This window comes from Amyelois transitella, chromosome 7 (genome assembly GCF_032362555.1).
Source record: "Amyelois transitella isolate CPQ chromosome 7, ilAmyTran1.1, whole genome shotgun sequence".
Taxonomy (NCBI): domain Eukaryota; kingdom Metazoa; phylum Arthropoda; class Insecta; order Lepidoptera; family Pyralidae; genus Amyelois; species Amyelois transitella.
The window spans coordinates 12,621,148-12,635,715 of NC_083510.1; the positions used below are offsets into that span (position 1 = coordinate 12,621,148).

At 38.5% G+C, this 14,568-nt stretch overlaps 1 protein-coding gene across 1 annotated transcript in view; it reads left to right on the top strand.

Moving 5' to 3' along the window:
* Positions 1-13,301, top strand: part of LOC106130793 (mucin-2) — a 28,554-nt gene extending 15,253 nt beyond the window's left edge. The window contains exon 2 of the mRNA XM_013329724.2: positions 10,434-13,301. Within this exon, the coding sequence (XP_013185178.1) occupies positions 10,434-13,013 (2,580 nt within the window). The 3' untranslated portion in view covers positions 13,014-13,301. The remainder of the gene's footprint in view (positions 1-10,433) is intronic.
* Positions 13,302-14,568: the final 1,267 nt, after the last annotated feature.

Sequence of the window (14,568 nt, forward strand, 5' to 3'; positions counted from 1 at the left end):
TTTTTGAAGTGAGTACAATCAAGTAATTATGGTTATTTCCCAAACATGGGCAAATAATTAATAACAAATACATTGTCCTTCCCACAAGTGGGAGGCTCAAGCCGGCTTTGTTCCTCAGTACTTGACCCATCACCTCGGATTTGGAGGCGAACGAAAGTGACGTGAAGAATCTGTTACCTCGGGGACGGCGGCTGCTTAACCTCTGAACCATGTGCGCCCGCGTCGCCGCGCGATCTCACACAAACATACATCATGCTAAATGAGGACTATAGCCGAGCACGTGAACCTTGGTGGGTTAGACTTACCTTAGACTATTTTCAAGTTGATGCTAAGGTGACCGATATTATGCGACACCATCCATAAAAAAACACAGTATTATTAAAAATGTTTTGTGGTTTTAAAACAATATAAATAAAGATATCGCGTAAGTAATTTTTGTTTTGAATGTACCTATGTTAGATCAAAGTCATCTCTCATTCTCGCTTTTATAAAAGATGCTACCTTATTCCAAGACTTCTAAATGAATTAATGTTATACAAACATTATTAATACCAGGTTATAATGTACATGCAAAAGAAAAGAAAATGATAACAATGACATTATTTCCTGGATTGATCAATGTTAGATGCTCGCCATGAGGTGACATTTCGCTAGTAAGACGCTTGCATGTCTGCGAGATTTTTGCGCAAAGCATATAAAGAAAGAAAAATATCAAATGTATTAGCAAATCCTATGACGCAATACTAGTACCGTGTATAGCCCACGACACCGAGACGGGAGGCGAAGCCCCGTGCGTGCGCGCCGCGTGTGGTACTCACCACTGGCGGCCACTTTCGTTTTCGACAACCTGTAGGGCTGCCAGCTCTTTGAAATGACTCTTTATAACGTTGATAACACTATTTATATTTATCATTTATAAAAATAATATTAAGAAAAAATCGCGTTGGAAACTTCGTTTAATGTGTATGAAAAATGCTATTAATGAAAATGTAAAAAACGTTGGTATATGACATACATACATACATCACATGTTACTTTATTTAACTATATTTGACGGGGTACAAGCAACAGCATTTTAAAGCCTTGGAAGAACGTATATACATATACTTATATGGCAACCCTATTTAAGAGGGGGTCAGCACCATGCGGTCGGCGGCCTTGACCCCGTGACCTCAGCTACCGGCGCCAGAACATGCGTTCACATTGTGAAAGTTCACTGGCCCATGCAAATAGGTGTAGTGAGTAAAACACCACAATTGTAACTAAAAATAATGATAACCTTTAATTTGATAGCTAAATGCCTTTATTTCCAAAACCGGTAAAGCAAATCATGTACTAACATGTTTTTCAAATTGGGATTTCAAAATGGGAATTTCTAAACTCGCTCAATGTAAACCTCGCCAGCCGAGCCCAGAAGCGGCGTCGCAGACACAAACAGCCTGAGGCTATCAGCACGTGTTCTGTTGCAGGGTATGGTAGCTCATTAAAAAATCCGTACAATAATAACATATTTAGGCTTATGAAGGTCTTTCTTTGGTTTCATTGATTCTTGCCGCTTCTCTTTCATAGTGTAGTGACACTTATATGATTAACTTGTAACTATCTGTATAAGTCTGTATGGTCGTCACAGTAATAATTTTCTCCAATTCAACCTGACATATTTCCCCTTCATACTCGTTGTCTCCTTCACACACACAATTTTCCAACTTTTCGACGATAAGTGGTTGCATGGTTGAATATTTATTTATATATTTAAATGATTACTGTGATATTTTTATAACTTGAATCAATTATTAAAAATACCCGGGTCAAACAACGAAGTGAAATCTTTGCATAATCTATAAGTTTAAACAAAATACCAGATTCCATCGACTTCCCCTATTTATTTATATACAAAAACTTATGTTATAACAGAACACAGCTTAAAAATGTGCTAAACCCCACCAGGGATAGTGCGCACATTTAGATTGTATACTCGCCTTTAATATAATTATGACAAACAAAAGAAGAAAAAAATGTAGATAAAGGAGTAGAGTACAAGCCATATACGACAATACCTAGGTTTAATTTTTTAAAGAAAATATATCATCAAACAGGATTTGCAACATTAGCTTACTGAGCAACCTTAAATTGTTCTTTTATATAGATTATTATTTTGGATATGTAATAGGAACTTGCTTATATTTAAAGAATCAAATAATCATTCAGTTGAGCGTCAGTGGTCGGATCCCGTTGTTTAACCAGGCACCTCACCGATTGGACCACCATTCGCGTGGCGCAAAAAGGCGAACCTGTGTTCGACGAGTGACTATTTTCAAAGTTATGTAACATTAGTTTGAATACTAACTGAGGCTCTTACCGTGAGGGAACACATTAAAAAAACTCAAAAAAAAAATACTTCTCAAATTCTATAGAAGTATGTAAGCTTAAAACTAAATAGTTACCTACACGTTATAGATATATAGTTTTATTTATTGTGTTAATTAAGTAACTTTAAATGAGACTGACCGCAGTCAAACTGTGAAAACTGTTTTGCGGAATATTGTTTTAAGTTCATCATGAATATTGTGTAATAAATAAATAAATAAAAAAAAAGCAACTGGATGTGTAACCATGATCGATGCAATACGAATTCGGTTGCCCTCCAGAGCCTTGTAAAACCTGCCTCATCCAATACAGGATCTATGGCCCGAGGCACACCCCAGGCTCTCCAGAGTGGTGAGGATGCAACTGGGACTGAAGCCAGAAGGAAGAAGAATCAAATAAGCATTCAAAATCTATAAAATAATTTATTGACAACTTAGTCATGTCTCGCAATAGATTCTAATTAATCGACAATAAGTTTTGATCAATTTACTCTTAAAAGGCGCGTTTAATTGTCGATTCTTAATTAATAGCGCCATTAATATTTTATTATTGTTAGGTAACTCAGACTAATAAATAACATATGTATAAATACAATTGTACCATCATTTTATTTTTCCAAGTATATGGTTGATATAGTGATCCGATTGAAAATTAAAAAGTTCTAATCGTGAATCAGATAGAATGCTTCAAGCTGATTCATACGAGGATTACAACGTCGACTATACCTTTCCAATTGCCACGATCTCTTCCATCAAAATAAAGTAATTGTCTTAGGTATATATTTCTCCAAATTTTATGATCATACATGTTTAATCCTTTTTTTCATTGTTGCGTCAATATTTCATGCAAGCTCGTCATCAGGCCTACTTCAGCCTTGATATTTTACTAGATCGTCCCTGACTCCCTATTTTATTTTCGTAAACCATTTTTAAACCATAAAAATTTTAAATGACATTTCGATGTCTGTGTGGTATAATAAATCTTTTTAATTATTTGTTCCAATAAAATTTAAAGTTTAAATAATTAATGAATTTAGTTTAGTGAACCGTGTACTTAGTAAATACAGGTAAATATATTACAACAAAGTAGTACTGATGGTGTGTAACGTAGCGTATAGTCGCTCAGTCGCATTCTGTTCTATGTCTGTGAAATATTCACGTTTGTTATCTGAAACTCGGCGTGTTTCCTCCACACAAATACTTGTAATTACGAAATATTGGAAGTTTTAACATTGCCTGTCAAACTCAATGACGAACTTAATACGATTGTGTAACAGTAGCTACTGTGATTATAGAAATAAGCGCATTTATCAATATTTTTAAGATGTTTAAATTAAATAAATGTTTGTTCATGTTCTAACTCATTCCTACAAGTATACTTTGGTATTGGTAGTTTCTCACATTTGTCAACCCAGAGTTACAATAACTTAAGCAATGAATGCCTAAAAATGTATATTTTACATAATTATTACATCAATAAAACCAGTTCCAAAGAAGACACAATCGCGTGACATCTGGGGATAATGTCGCGGGTCACGGCTCGCGTCACATTTGATGATTTGATATTTTTGGAGCGAATACTTTATTTAATTAGTGCATTTCCGAAAAAAATAAAAGATTTACATCTTTAGAACAGGTAGATATTAATATTCACGTTTAAATTAAATCGGGGCATAAGATGACATTTACTCCAAATGCCATTTTCGATTATAATTTTAGCGAAGTGAATATTTTTTGCAGAAAACACGTTTGTGGTAGTTTCCGGTATTAGAGCAAGATCCCAGAGCCGTAAGACACAACTTATTTTCTAAAGAATGGATCTTTCGATTCTCAGTAGTCTTTCATGTACTTTTAATACCTGCATGTTTGTGAGACTTGCCCGGTGACACCTGCGCAGGTACCAGGCGAGAAAGGTAACTAAAAATCACAGTTACTTAACTTAAATTTTTATGACTGATTTTTATATATATTTTATAGACTATTACTCTGAAGTCATATCAGAGACGTCAGACGCTTTCCATGCGCCAGAACTTTTGTCAGACGCTTTAAAGCTCTATAAAAAAAAAATTTACTTAATTTATTTTTAAATGTCTGACTTTTATATATGTTATTCAGATAACTATTACAAAGTTGTATTAAATCAGTCAGACAGTTTGTAATGACCAAACACCCCTTAAACACAAGAATTACTCAGCCTCGAGTATGAGCGCGATAGCACAATGCGCATGCGCGTCAGAGTAAAATCTCTAATATTTGAAAGTACTTACTGTTTTCAATTTCATATTTTTGCATATCTATTCAACATACATACATACATACATATGATCACGTCTATATCCCTTGCGGGGTAGACAGAGCCAACAGTCTTGAAAAGACTGAATGGCCACGTTCAGCTATTTGGCTTAATGATAGAACTGAGATTCAAATAGTGACAGGTTGCTAGCCCATCGCCTAAAAGAGGAATCCTAAGTTTATAAGCCTATCCCTTAGTCGCCTTTTACGATATCCATGGGAAAGAGATGGAGTGGTCCTATTCTTTTTTGTCATAGTGCCGGGAACCACACGGCACATTCAAATACGATGAAATTTATAATTAAAATAATAATTAATCATTTTTAATATAATATAATATATTGCATATAAATAGGGGAAAATGATTTTTTTTGTAGCAATAGCCTGTCAAAAAGAACGATTTTTATTTTATTTAAAAAAATATATCTGTTATAATAATTTCAATAAAAAAAAAATTAATTATGATTAATCAATTGAATAATTATTTTATTGTCTCTTTATCATCTTCATCATCAAAATAATCATTTGAATTTTCATCATTTATTAAATCTCTATACTGTCCACTCAAGTCATCGTCCTCATCATCAGTTAGATTGTCGTTGCTGGCAGAATTTTCCGTAAAAATAAAATCATAAACAATTAATTATGACGGCCTCTGTGGCTCAGCGGTAGTACGCTTGTCTGTGACACCGGAGGTCCCGGGTTCGAATCCCGGCCAGGGCATGATGAGAAAAGAACTTTTTCTGATTGGCCTGGGTCTTGGATGTTTATCTATATAAGTATTTATTATAAAATATAGTATCGTTGAGTTAGTATCTCGTAACACAAGTCTCGAACTTACTTCGAGGCTAACTCAATCAGTGTAATTTGTCCCGTATATATTTATTTATTTATTATTTAATTAAAAAATAGTATAGTAATAGTAAACCTATAACATATTAATATAAGTGAAAGGCGACTAAGGGATAGGCTTACAAACTTGGGATTCTTTTTTAGGCGATGGGCGAGCAACCTATCACTATTTGAATCTCAATTCTATCATTAAGCCAAATAGCTGAACGTGGCCATTTAGTATTTTCAAGACTGTTGGCTCTGTCTACCCCGCAAGGGATATAGACGTGACCATATGTATGTAGTCTACTTTAATTTCGACACCACCGCAACGGCTTCGATGGTCCAGTGATTAGCGCGTGAGACTGTGAAGTTGGCGTTCCGAGTTCGAGTCCCAACAATAACAAGATATATATTAATTTTTATTAAAAATGTTTTTTTTGTGTTGTTTGAGTATTTATTAAAAAAACTGAAAATCAAAATACTACATATAATCTACGGTAAAAATATTTTGTCTGTACATTTAATATTTTGACTGAAACAAATAGAGATTTTTTTTTTACATTTTTTGTCTGTCTGTCTGTATGATTAAGATTCAACTCGAACTTTACGCGGACAACGTCGCGGGCAACAGCTAGTATGCAATATATTATATTATTTTAAAAATGATTAATTATTATTTTAATTATAAATTTCATCGTATTTGAATAGATATGCAAAAATATGAAATTGAAAACAGTAAGTACTTTTCAAATATTAGAGATTTTACTCTGACGCGCATGCGCATTGTGCTATCGCGCTCATACTCGAGGCTGAGTAATTCTTGTGTTTAAGGGGTGTTTGGTCATTACAAACTGTCTGACTGATTTAATACAACTTTGTAATAGTTATCTGAATAACATATATAAAAGTCAGACATTTAAAAATAAATTAAGTAAATTTTTTTTTTATAGAGCTTTAAAGCGTCTGACAAAAGTTCTGGCGCATGGAAAGCGTCTGACGTCTCTGATATGACTTCAGAGTAATAGTCTATAAAATATATATAAAAATCAGTCATAAAAATTTAAGTTAAGTAACTGTGATTTTTAGTTACCTTTCTCGCCTGGTACCTGCGCAGGTGTCACCGGGCAAGTCTCACAAACATGCAGGTATTAAAAGTACATGAAAGACTACTGAGAATCGAAAGATCCATTCTTTAGAAAATAAGTTGTGTCTTACGGCTCTGGGATCTTGGACTATATCTCGATATTAAGTATATATTTTCTTGTATCACGGGAGTTCGTAATAAAACTATAAATTCGTTGGTATTTTAATATATTAAGTATTTGACATATTGGATAGGTACCGACAGTAAATAATAAAGTGGTCTTTGAATCTGCTTTACCGTTAGCCGATACCACTTATAATAAATATCAAAATGTTTGTTATTCTATCCTTGACTTTAAGACATTGTGACAGACACAACAAAGTCACGATTTAAAAACTTATTTAAATTTAAGACACTAGGTTATAAGAAGAACCATCTGGTCTTTCACTCATCCTACGATTGTTAACAAGCAGTATTAAGCTTGAGTTACCACACGATACTAAATTGTCATAAATTTATACACAGACATTACATTGTATAGTCTAGGGATGGTAAAAATAAGTTTTAAGCATTATACGGTCAATTGTATCATATTCCCAATTTGGTAATACTGATAGTCGAATAGATAGAATAAAAAACGATAGAAGTATTGTATTTTTCCATTTTCCACACATATCACTAATAGTAAAGTTATCGGACGGCTACAGAGCTGTGGCGTGGCTGTCGGTACAACACGTGACAATTTGCTCTAATTTTTGGTCGAACTTCGTTCGCTTTCAGGGGGTCAATCACAAAGCTTAATGTCTTACCTACGCTCTCTTTTTATATGTTTGCCTATGCGACATGTTGCACAGACAGAGATGACAAGACATGCCTTGTCAACGTTCGTTAATAAGGGGGCAGGTCTGATGAAGTTTCAATGCGGAGAGCTGCTTTCCTGAATTAAAGTTAATCGGCAACCCTTGGCCAGCGAGCAAAGATCAAAGTTTAGCGGCCGGTGCCGGCGGTTTACTTTAAGATTACTTTAAAACGTCATCACAATTTTCAATATATTATTATAGTTACAACCTCAAAGACATTTTAAAAGGTCTCAATTTTAGACTGAAAAAACTGAAACTGAATTTTCATTGTAAATTGCAGATCAACAAAGATCTAACAATTCAGGCTGCATCCTGCTCACATTTATACATACAGTAGAGAGAGCCAGCAGTCTTGAGAGACTGACAGGCACGTTCAGCTGTTAGACTTAATGATATAATTGAGATTCAAATAGTGTAAGTTTGCTAGGCCATCGCCTAAAAGAAGAATCTCAAGTTTATAAGCCTATCCCTTAGTCACATCCGTGAGAAACAAATGGAGTGGTCCTATTCTTTTTTTTACTGGTGCCGAGAACCACACGGCACATTCCTTTTCCAAGAATATGGTTCGCTAAAATTAGTCAACAGCTGTCGCTCCTCCTATGTACGCTTGCAGGAGCTTCATGTAATTACCACATGTAGCAACAGTAGGCAGCTCGCGGGCGGTCCAACGCCGAACAATTGCAAGCGAGGAGAATCGATTCGACGCGCGTGCAAATGTTGCGTTGTTGCTGACTCGAACAAACACCTTATACAGCCTATTACATGGTCGTGTTATACGGTGAAATATTTTAAGCTTGTAATTGTCGGTAAGAAAAACACGCTTTACGTATTATTAAATAAGGTCTTAAAGAGAGATTTGATCCGACTCATTAGAATGTTACATTGTTGCTGACAATATGAACAAACCGATTATAGATAACGTTAAAGTTAGACGGCGAAAATGTATAACTAATTAACGACAGTTGAACAACTTAAAGAGCTTTAGGCACGGTATGGCACGGGGTGGCATAAGTTCCAATTCTACAACGGCCATACATATACTAGAAAATAGTCATAGGTCGATGACTCTTTCCGGGTTACATGCATTAGTTCAATTGCAAAAAACGTTAGTAGACCTTCATATTCAGGCAACTGAATGTATCATCATGATCCATTCGCTATATATCATAATAAAATAATTATCTACTGCAGTTTAAAGCCACAATAATCGTATTGTATAATATTAGTAGCCGCTGTCTATTGTCCGTAGTTGTTATTTCGAACTAAATGTTGTCTTGCGTTGTCGAGTAAGCTATTTCAGAAAACGACTATGTGTACTAACATACGAACTATTTGACAAGATAGCATATAAACAAACAGCTGACACCGCCCAGTAGTAAAGCAGCTAATTTTACAGCGCTCCTCACTCGCGCTGCGCCCACGCATCCCACGCCGACATTACTTAGCAAACATAATCACAAGCAGGATAGAGATAATTTCTTGAAGAAACTCATTGACATGTTCATTACTGCAAATCTAGTAGAATGTCCAAAAGAAAGTACTTAGGTAAAAAATATTCTACTAGATTTTTTTATGCTTCTTTTCTACTTCAATTCACCTTGTTTGCGATATTTTTTTTATTAATAATTCGTACTAGTGTAATAGCAGTGTATCATAAAACAAAATATACTTATAAGTTAAAAATAAAAACATTCTTGATTATACTTAATTCATTAAATTAAAGAATAATTATAATTACCTTATTATTATTACTCTATTTTCTGCATTTCTGTCATTTAATTTCTGAGTCGTAATATCCAATATATACCTTGAACGATTGTACCCTAGATTCAGAAACCGGAATACCTTGAGCTTCTTCAAATGTATCGTTAAGTATTGCCAGAACGATAGGTTTTAACACCTTGGAGTACAGTTCATTTTAGTTCCAATATCACACTCTAAGTATTAAACTCAACACATCATAGTATAGATTCCGATGATCTATTGACACCTTTATTGTCAATGTCATTCAAGCAATGTTAGGGTCGTAACAATTTGAACAGATCATTTGCATAGTATAACATAACTGACCGAATCTGTTACCTGACATACCGCAAACATAATATGTATAATATCTTTCGATTCGTCCAAATTATCAAAACGAACGACATTGAATAGTCATTCCTAAAATTCTGAAAACTCTAGATAAGTACTCGCATTTTAAAATCCTTTGTTACCATGAAATAAGGATGAAATAAGAAATAATTATTTATAAACTTCTTCCTAAAATATCAAACGTAGGCATTGTAATATACCTACTTAATATCTTAGTACTTTGTATGTTAAAACTGTCCGCACTATATAGCCAATGAATCTGTTCCCCGTATTTGCCTACCAAGAAACATAAGGCTGCAACGAACATAAGCTATAACGGTCCTAGGGACACCAGGCCACAGGAACCGGGAATAGCAGAAACATCATAGAAATCTGAATTTCCCGCGTGGTTCCGGGCAGTTTAGAGTAAGACATCCGGGCAGTTACGAATAATCATTATCATTATTAATCTTATAGTCCCATTATCAAAATTAAATCCTAATCATTTCTAAGGTACCTACTCGTAGGTTTATCTTCGGAGAAACAACCGACCTAGAGAAGTCGAATGAATTGTTATAAGTAAACAAATTTATGTATGTAATGTTAGGAAACAGGCCTTGACATGGCTGAGGAGTTCCGCCGCCTGGAAGACGAACGCAAATGATGCTCTTTTTACAATCATCATTACGTATTCATTCCATACAAGTGTTTCGTTAGTAGAAATACGAATAAATGCATATGATAGGTGTCCTGTCCTTATAGAAATTTTAAAATGTGTTACAATATTATCTTATCGTACGCGTTAATAGTTAAGTAGTACAAATATTATAGTTCGGAGTTAAATAGTTTTCATGTTATTTACCAGTAATAATAACAATTGCATTATATTCATCAGGTCCTAATGGAACAATTGTTTGTCCACAGAGGCTGTCACTGCAATTGGGGGTGGTTCTGCTGGCGGTGTACCACACCTGCCGGGCGGAGCGCGCGCCCCGCGCCATTCAGGGCTACTCCAATAGAAACTATGCGGTCCTCGGGGACCCCATCCAGACCCCGCTCAACGAAGACGGCTACTTCTACCCGCGGCCCGAGATTCCGTTCCCGCCGCCGCCGCCTGTGATACCTCCAAAGCCGTCGCAGCCGCCGCCGCCGCCGCCCCCAGTCATCATACCTCAAAGGCCGACGCCGCCGCCGCCACCTCCTCCTACTATAGGCTACGTGTACAACCCTCCCACTACGAGGGCACCTACCTATAGTACGTTATTAAATAGCTACCCCTCTACTGGCTATGTCTACAACACGCCTAAAATACCTTTCACTTTTCCCACAACCACCACCCCTAGGCCCACTCCTCCCCCAACCATCCGCTACACAACAGGGTCTACCATAAGACCAGTCACAAGAACGACCCCTGGATACACCTATACTACCCCGAGGGTGACTTTCACGTATCCCACGACCACCACGCCGAGACCGACCCCTCCTCCGACTATCAGATACACCACAGGTTCTACGTACGCCCCAGTAACAAGAACCACTCCTGCATCAACCGGATACACTTACACCACTCCGAGAATACCTTTCACTTACCCGACTACGCCCAGACCGACTCCGCCACCGACCATCAGATATACAACTGGATCCACAATCAGGCCAGTCACCAGGACTACGCCTAGACCCACCACTGGATATACGTATCCTACTCCGAAAATCACTTTCACATACCCGACACAACCACCTACTATTAGATACACGACCGGTTCGACTTTAAGACCAGTAACTCGAACTACACCTAGGCCGACCCCGCCACCGACCACCGGATACACTTACCCCACTCCTAGAGTAACTTTCACGTATCCAACGACAAGGCCCACGCCGCCCCCTACGATCAGATACACAACAGGTTCCACGATCAGGCCTGTAACTAGAACCACACCGAGACCTACTCCACCTCCGACAACTGGCTATACTTACCCAACTCCTCGGGTAACATTCACTTACCCAACAACTACTAGGCCGCCACCAACGACTCCCAGACCCACTCCTTACACCTACCCCACACCAGGAGTAACGTATTTGCCGGTAACGACACCTAGGCCTACTCCGCCGACAACTCGGTACACTTACCCCACTCCTAGGATCACCTTCACGACGCCCAGGCCTACCCCTCCCCCTACCATCAGGTACACTACAGGATCGACGTACAGACCAGTCACTCGAACGACTCCAGCGCCGACCGGCTACACCTACCCTACTCCTAGGGTAACTTTCACGTTACCAACGATTAGGGTCACTACGCCTCGGCCGACGCCACCACCCACGCAGCCTAACACTTACTTACCTCCCACAAGAGCTACTCCCCCACCATACACCCCACCGAGGATTACCACCCCCAGGCCGACTCCTCCACCATACACCCCACCGAGGGTCACCACCCCCAGGCCGACTCCCCCTCCGACTTACTTACCGCCCGTGACAACCACAACACGACGACCACCTCCTCCACCACCCCCGAGAACTAACCCCACTTATTTGCCGCCGACAACCAGATACATTTACACCACCCCTAGAACCACTTTTACATATCCCACATACAAGATAACTACCCCCAGACCTACTCCTCCCCCGACGCAACCAAACACATACTTGCCACCGACCAAGGCTACTCCTCGCCCGTACGTTCCACCTCGAACTACCCCAAGACCCACCCCTCCGCCCACACAACCCAACACGTACCTCCCTCCTACTACCAGGGTGACATTCCCGCCTTATGTGCCCCCCCGGACAACTTTCCCACCCTATGTTCCTCCGCGAACAACCTTCCCACCGTACGTGCCTCCCAGAACAACTCCTAGGCCGACTCCACCCCCAACCCAACCTAACACCTATCTTCCTCCGACTACCAGAGTAACATTCCCACCATATGTACCCCCCAGAACGTTCCCTCCTTACGTCCCCCCACGAACTACTCCCAGACCAACCCCTCCCCCGACTCAGCCCAACACCTACCTGCCCCCGACTACCAGACCTACACTGCCACCTTACGTTCCCCCGCGAACTACTCCGAGACCTACCCCTCCTCCCACTCAACCTAACACTTACCTCCCACCCACTACACGTACTACCCCAAGACCAACTACGACTACTACTCGACGAACTCCCCCTCCCACTCTCAGAACACCCCCGCCCACTATTAGAACACCGCCACCAACTTACCTCCCCCCATCGACGACCCCGAGGCCGACACCTCCCCCCACGACAGGCTACACATACCCCGTGCCAAGGGTAACCTTCACCCTGCCAACATACCGCACCACACCCCCTCCTCCCCCTACCACGCCCAGAAGAACACCCCCTCCCACTACCAGACCCCCACCCACCTACCTACCTCCCACCACAACCCCCCGCCCCGTGATAAGAACGAACCCCCCAACCACCAGACCCCCCTTCATCCCAGACCAAGGTTACTTCTACGACAAACCTCTAGTACCTTTCGCCTTCTAATTTAGAAATAATTATTCTAAGTTGCCATAATTGTGATACCAAACTGTACTTAATAAGTACACAAGTCGCAGGTTTATATTTTAAGTTTGTTTTAACTTTATGTATGATATCATAACTATATACATATGTATAGGAGTATTCGAGGTTACCGTGATTCTAGTGATTTAATAATGTTTAATGCGAAAATACTCAAAAATGTTACGAAAACGACACTGCCTTAACTAATGTTATTTGTATAAAATATAAATAAAATGTTTACTTTTTGATAAAAAAAATATTCTGAATTTTCATTGCCTTTTATAAAATCCATTCCTGTTGCTCTGTTTGGTTCTGTTTCTTCTTCATGCTGTAAATCCTGGTGACATCCTGCCTTTCTTGGAGATTAAGAGCCCAGGATGCGCCTTACGAACATAATATTTCTGGGTGGGTTAAATCTGATTTTTACACAGAACGACTGACCTCAGACCTCCGCAACCTACGTCGGAGAACAATATAGGTCATATTGGATCATGGTAAAAGAACAATACAATACTACCTATCTAGTCATTTTATGTTACTACCATATAATAAATCAGTTTTTATGGAAATTACCTAAGTTGTGAACTTACATCAAATCCAAAAACAAACAAACCTGTAAAATAATGCATGATTATGCATGATGATGAAATATTAGAGAGAAACAAAGATTTGTAGATAGAGGTTTGCGTGTACGTAACGGTTCAATATTGTGGTTTGGGGCGGAGATCAATAAATTGCGGAGAATGAAACATTTCCAGCAAAAAAGTTGAAAGTATGAGAGTCAGTCACTTCAAGGTGAAATTAATCTGAGGATAGTTACTGAGGGAATCCTTCGAATGGAGTTTTTCAGGCTGTCAGTGACTTCCTGTAAATTTTTAACCTTCTGATTTAAATTTATTCATAAGAATTATAAAACGACAGAGGTTTTATGTATGATTGTCACAATTTCACGCCAAACTTAATATTATATGGGGAATAATATTTTATATAGTTTATGTATATTATTGGCTAATAAAGTTGGGATTCTTCTTGTAGGCAATAGGCTAGCAGCTTGTTACCATTTGAATTTCAATTCCATACAGCTGAACGTGACCTTTTAGTCTTACAAAACTGAATTGAGTCGAATTGAGTGTGTATTGAAACATCTAGACTTAACTTTTCATCTCTAGAATTTATCGCAACAAATATCGTTACATAAATGATGAATTTCAAGTTTCCTAAGAGGCCACATTCCGACATCTGACTCGAGTATCTGATGAGTACGTGCCGGCCCACAGACCCTGACCAAGACTTTCTTCAGCTGGCTGATAAAATCTTTACTTCTATGTGGCTACCATGGTATTTCTTTATTTTATAGTCGCTAGCGACTTTCGAAAATCAATAGTGCTTCCAATTAAGTACTATAATTTTACTCTTCTTCTCCCCCTGGCGTTACGAGTAGTTCCGGTTACTCACCTGTTTGATGAGGAACCCTAAGTGCGTTTTGGACTATGATCCTGGATTGCAAAAGTCAGATATTTTTGACTACATACTTTAT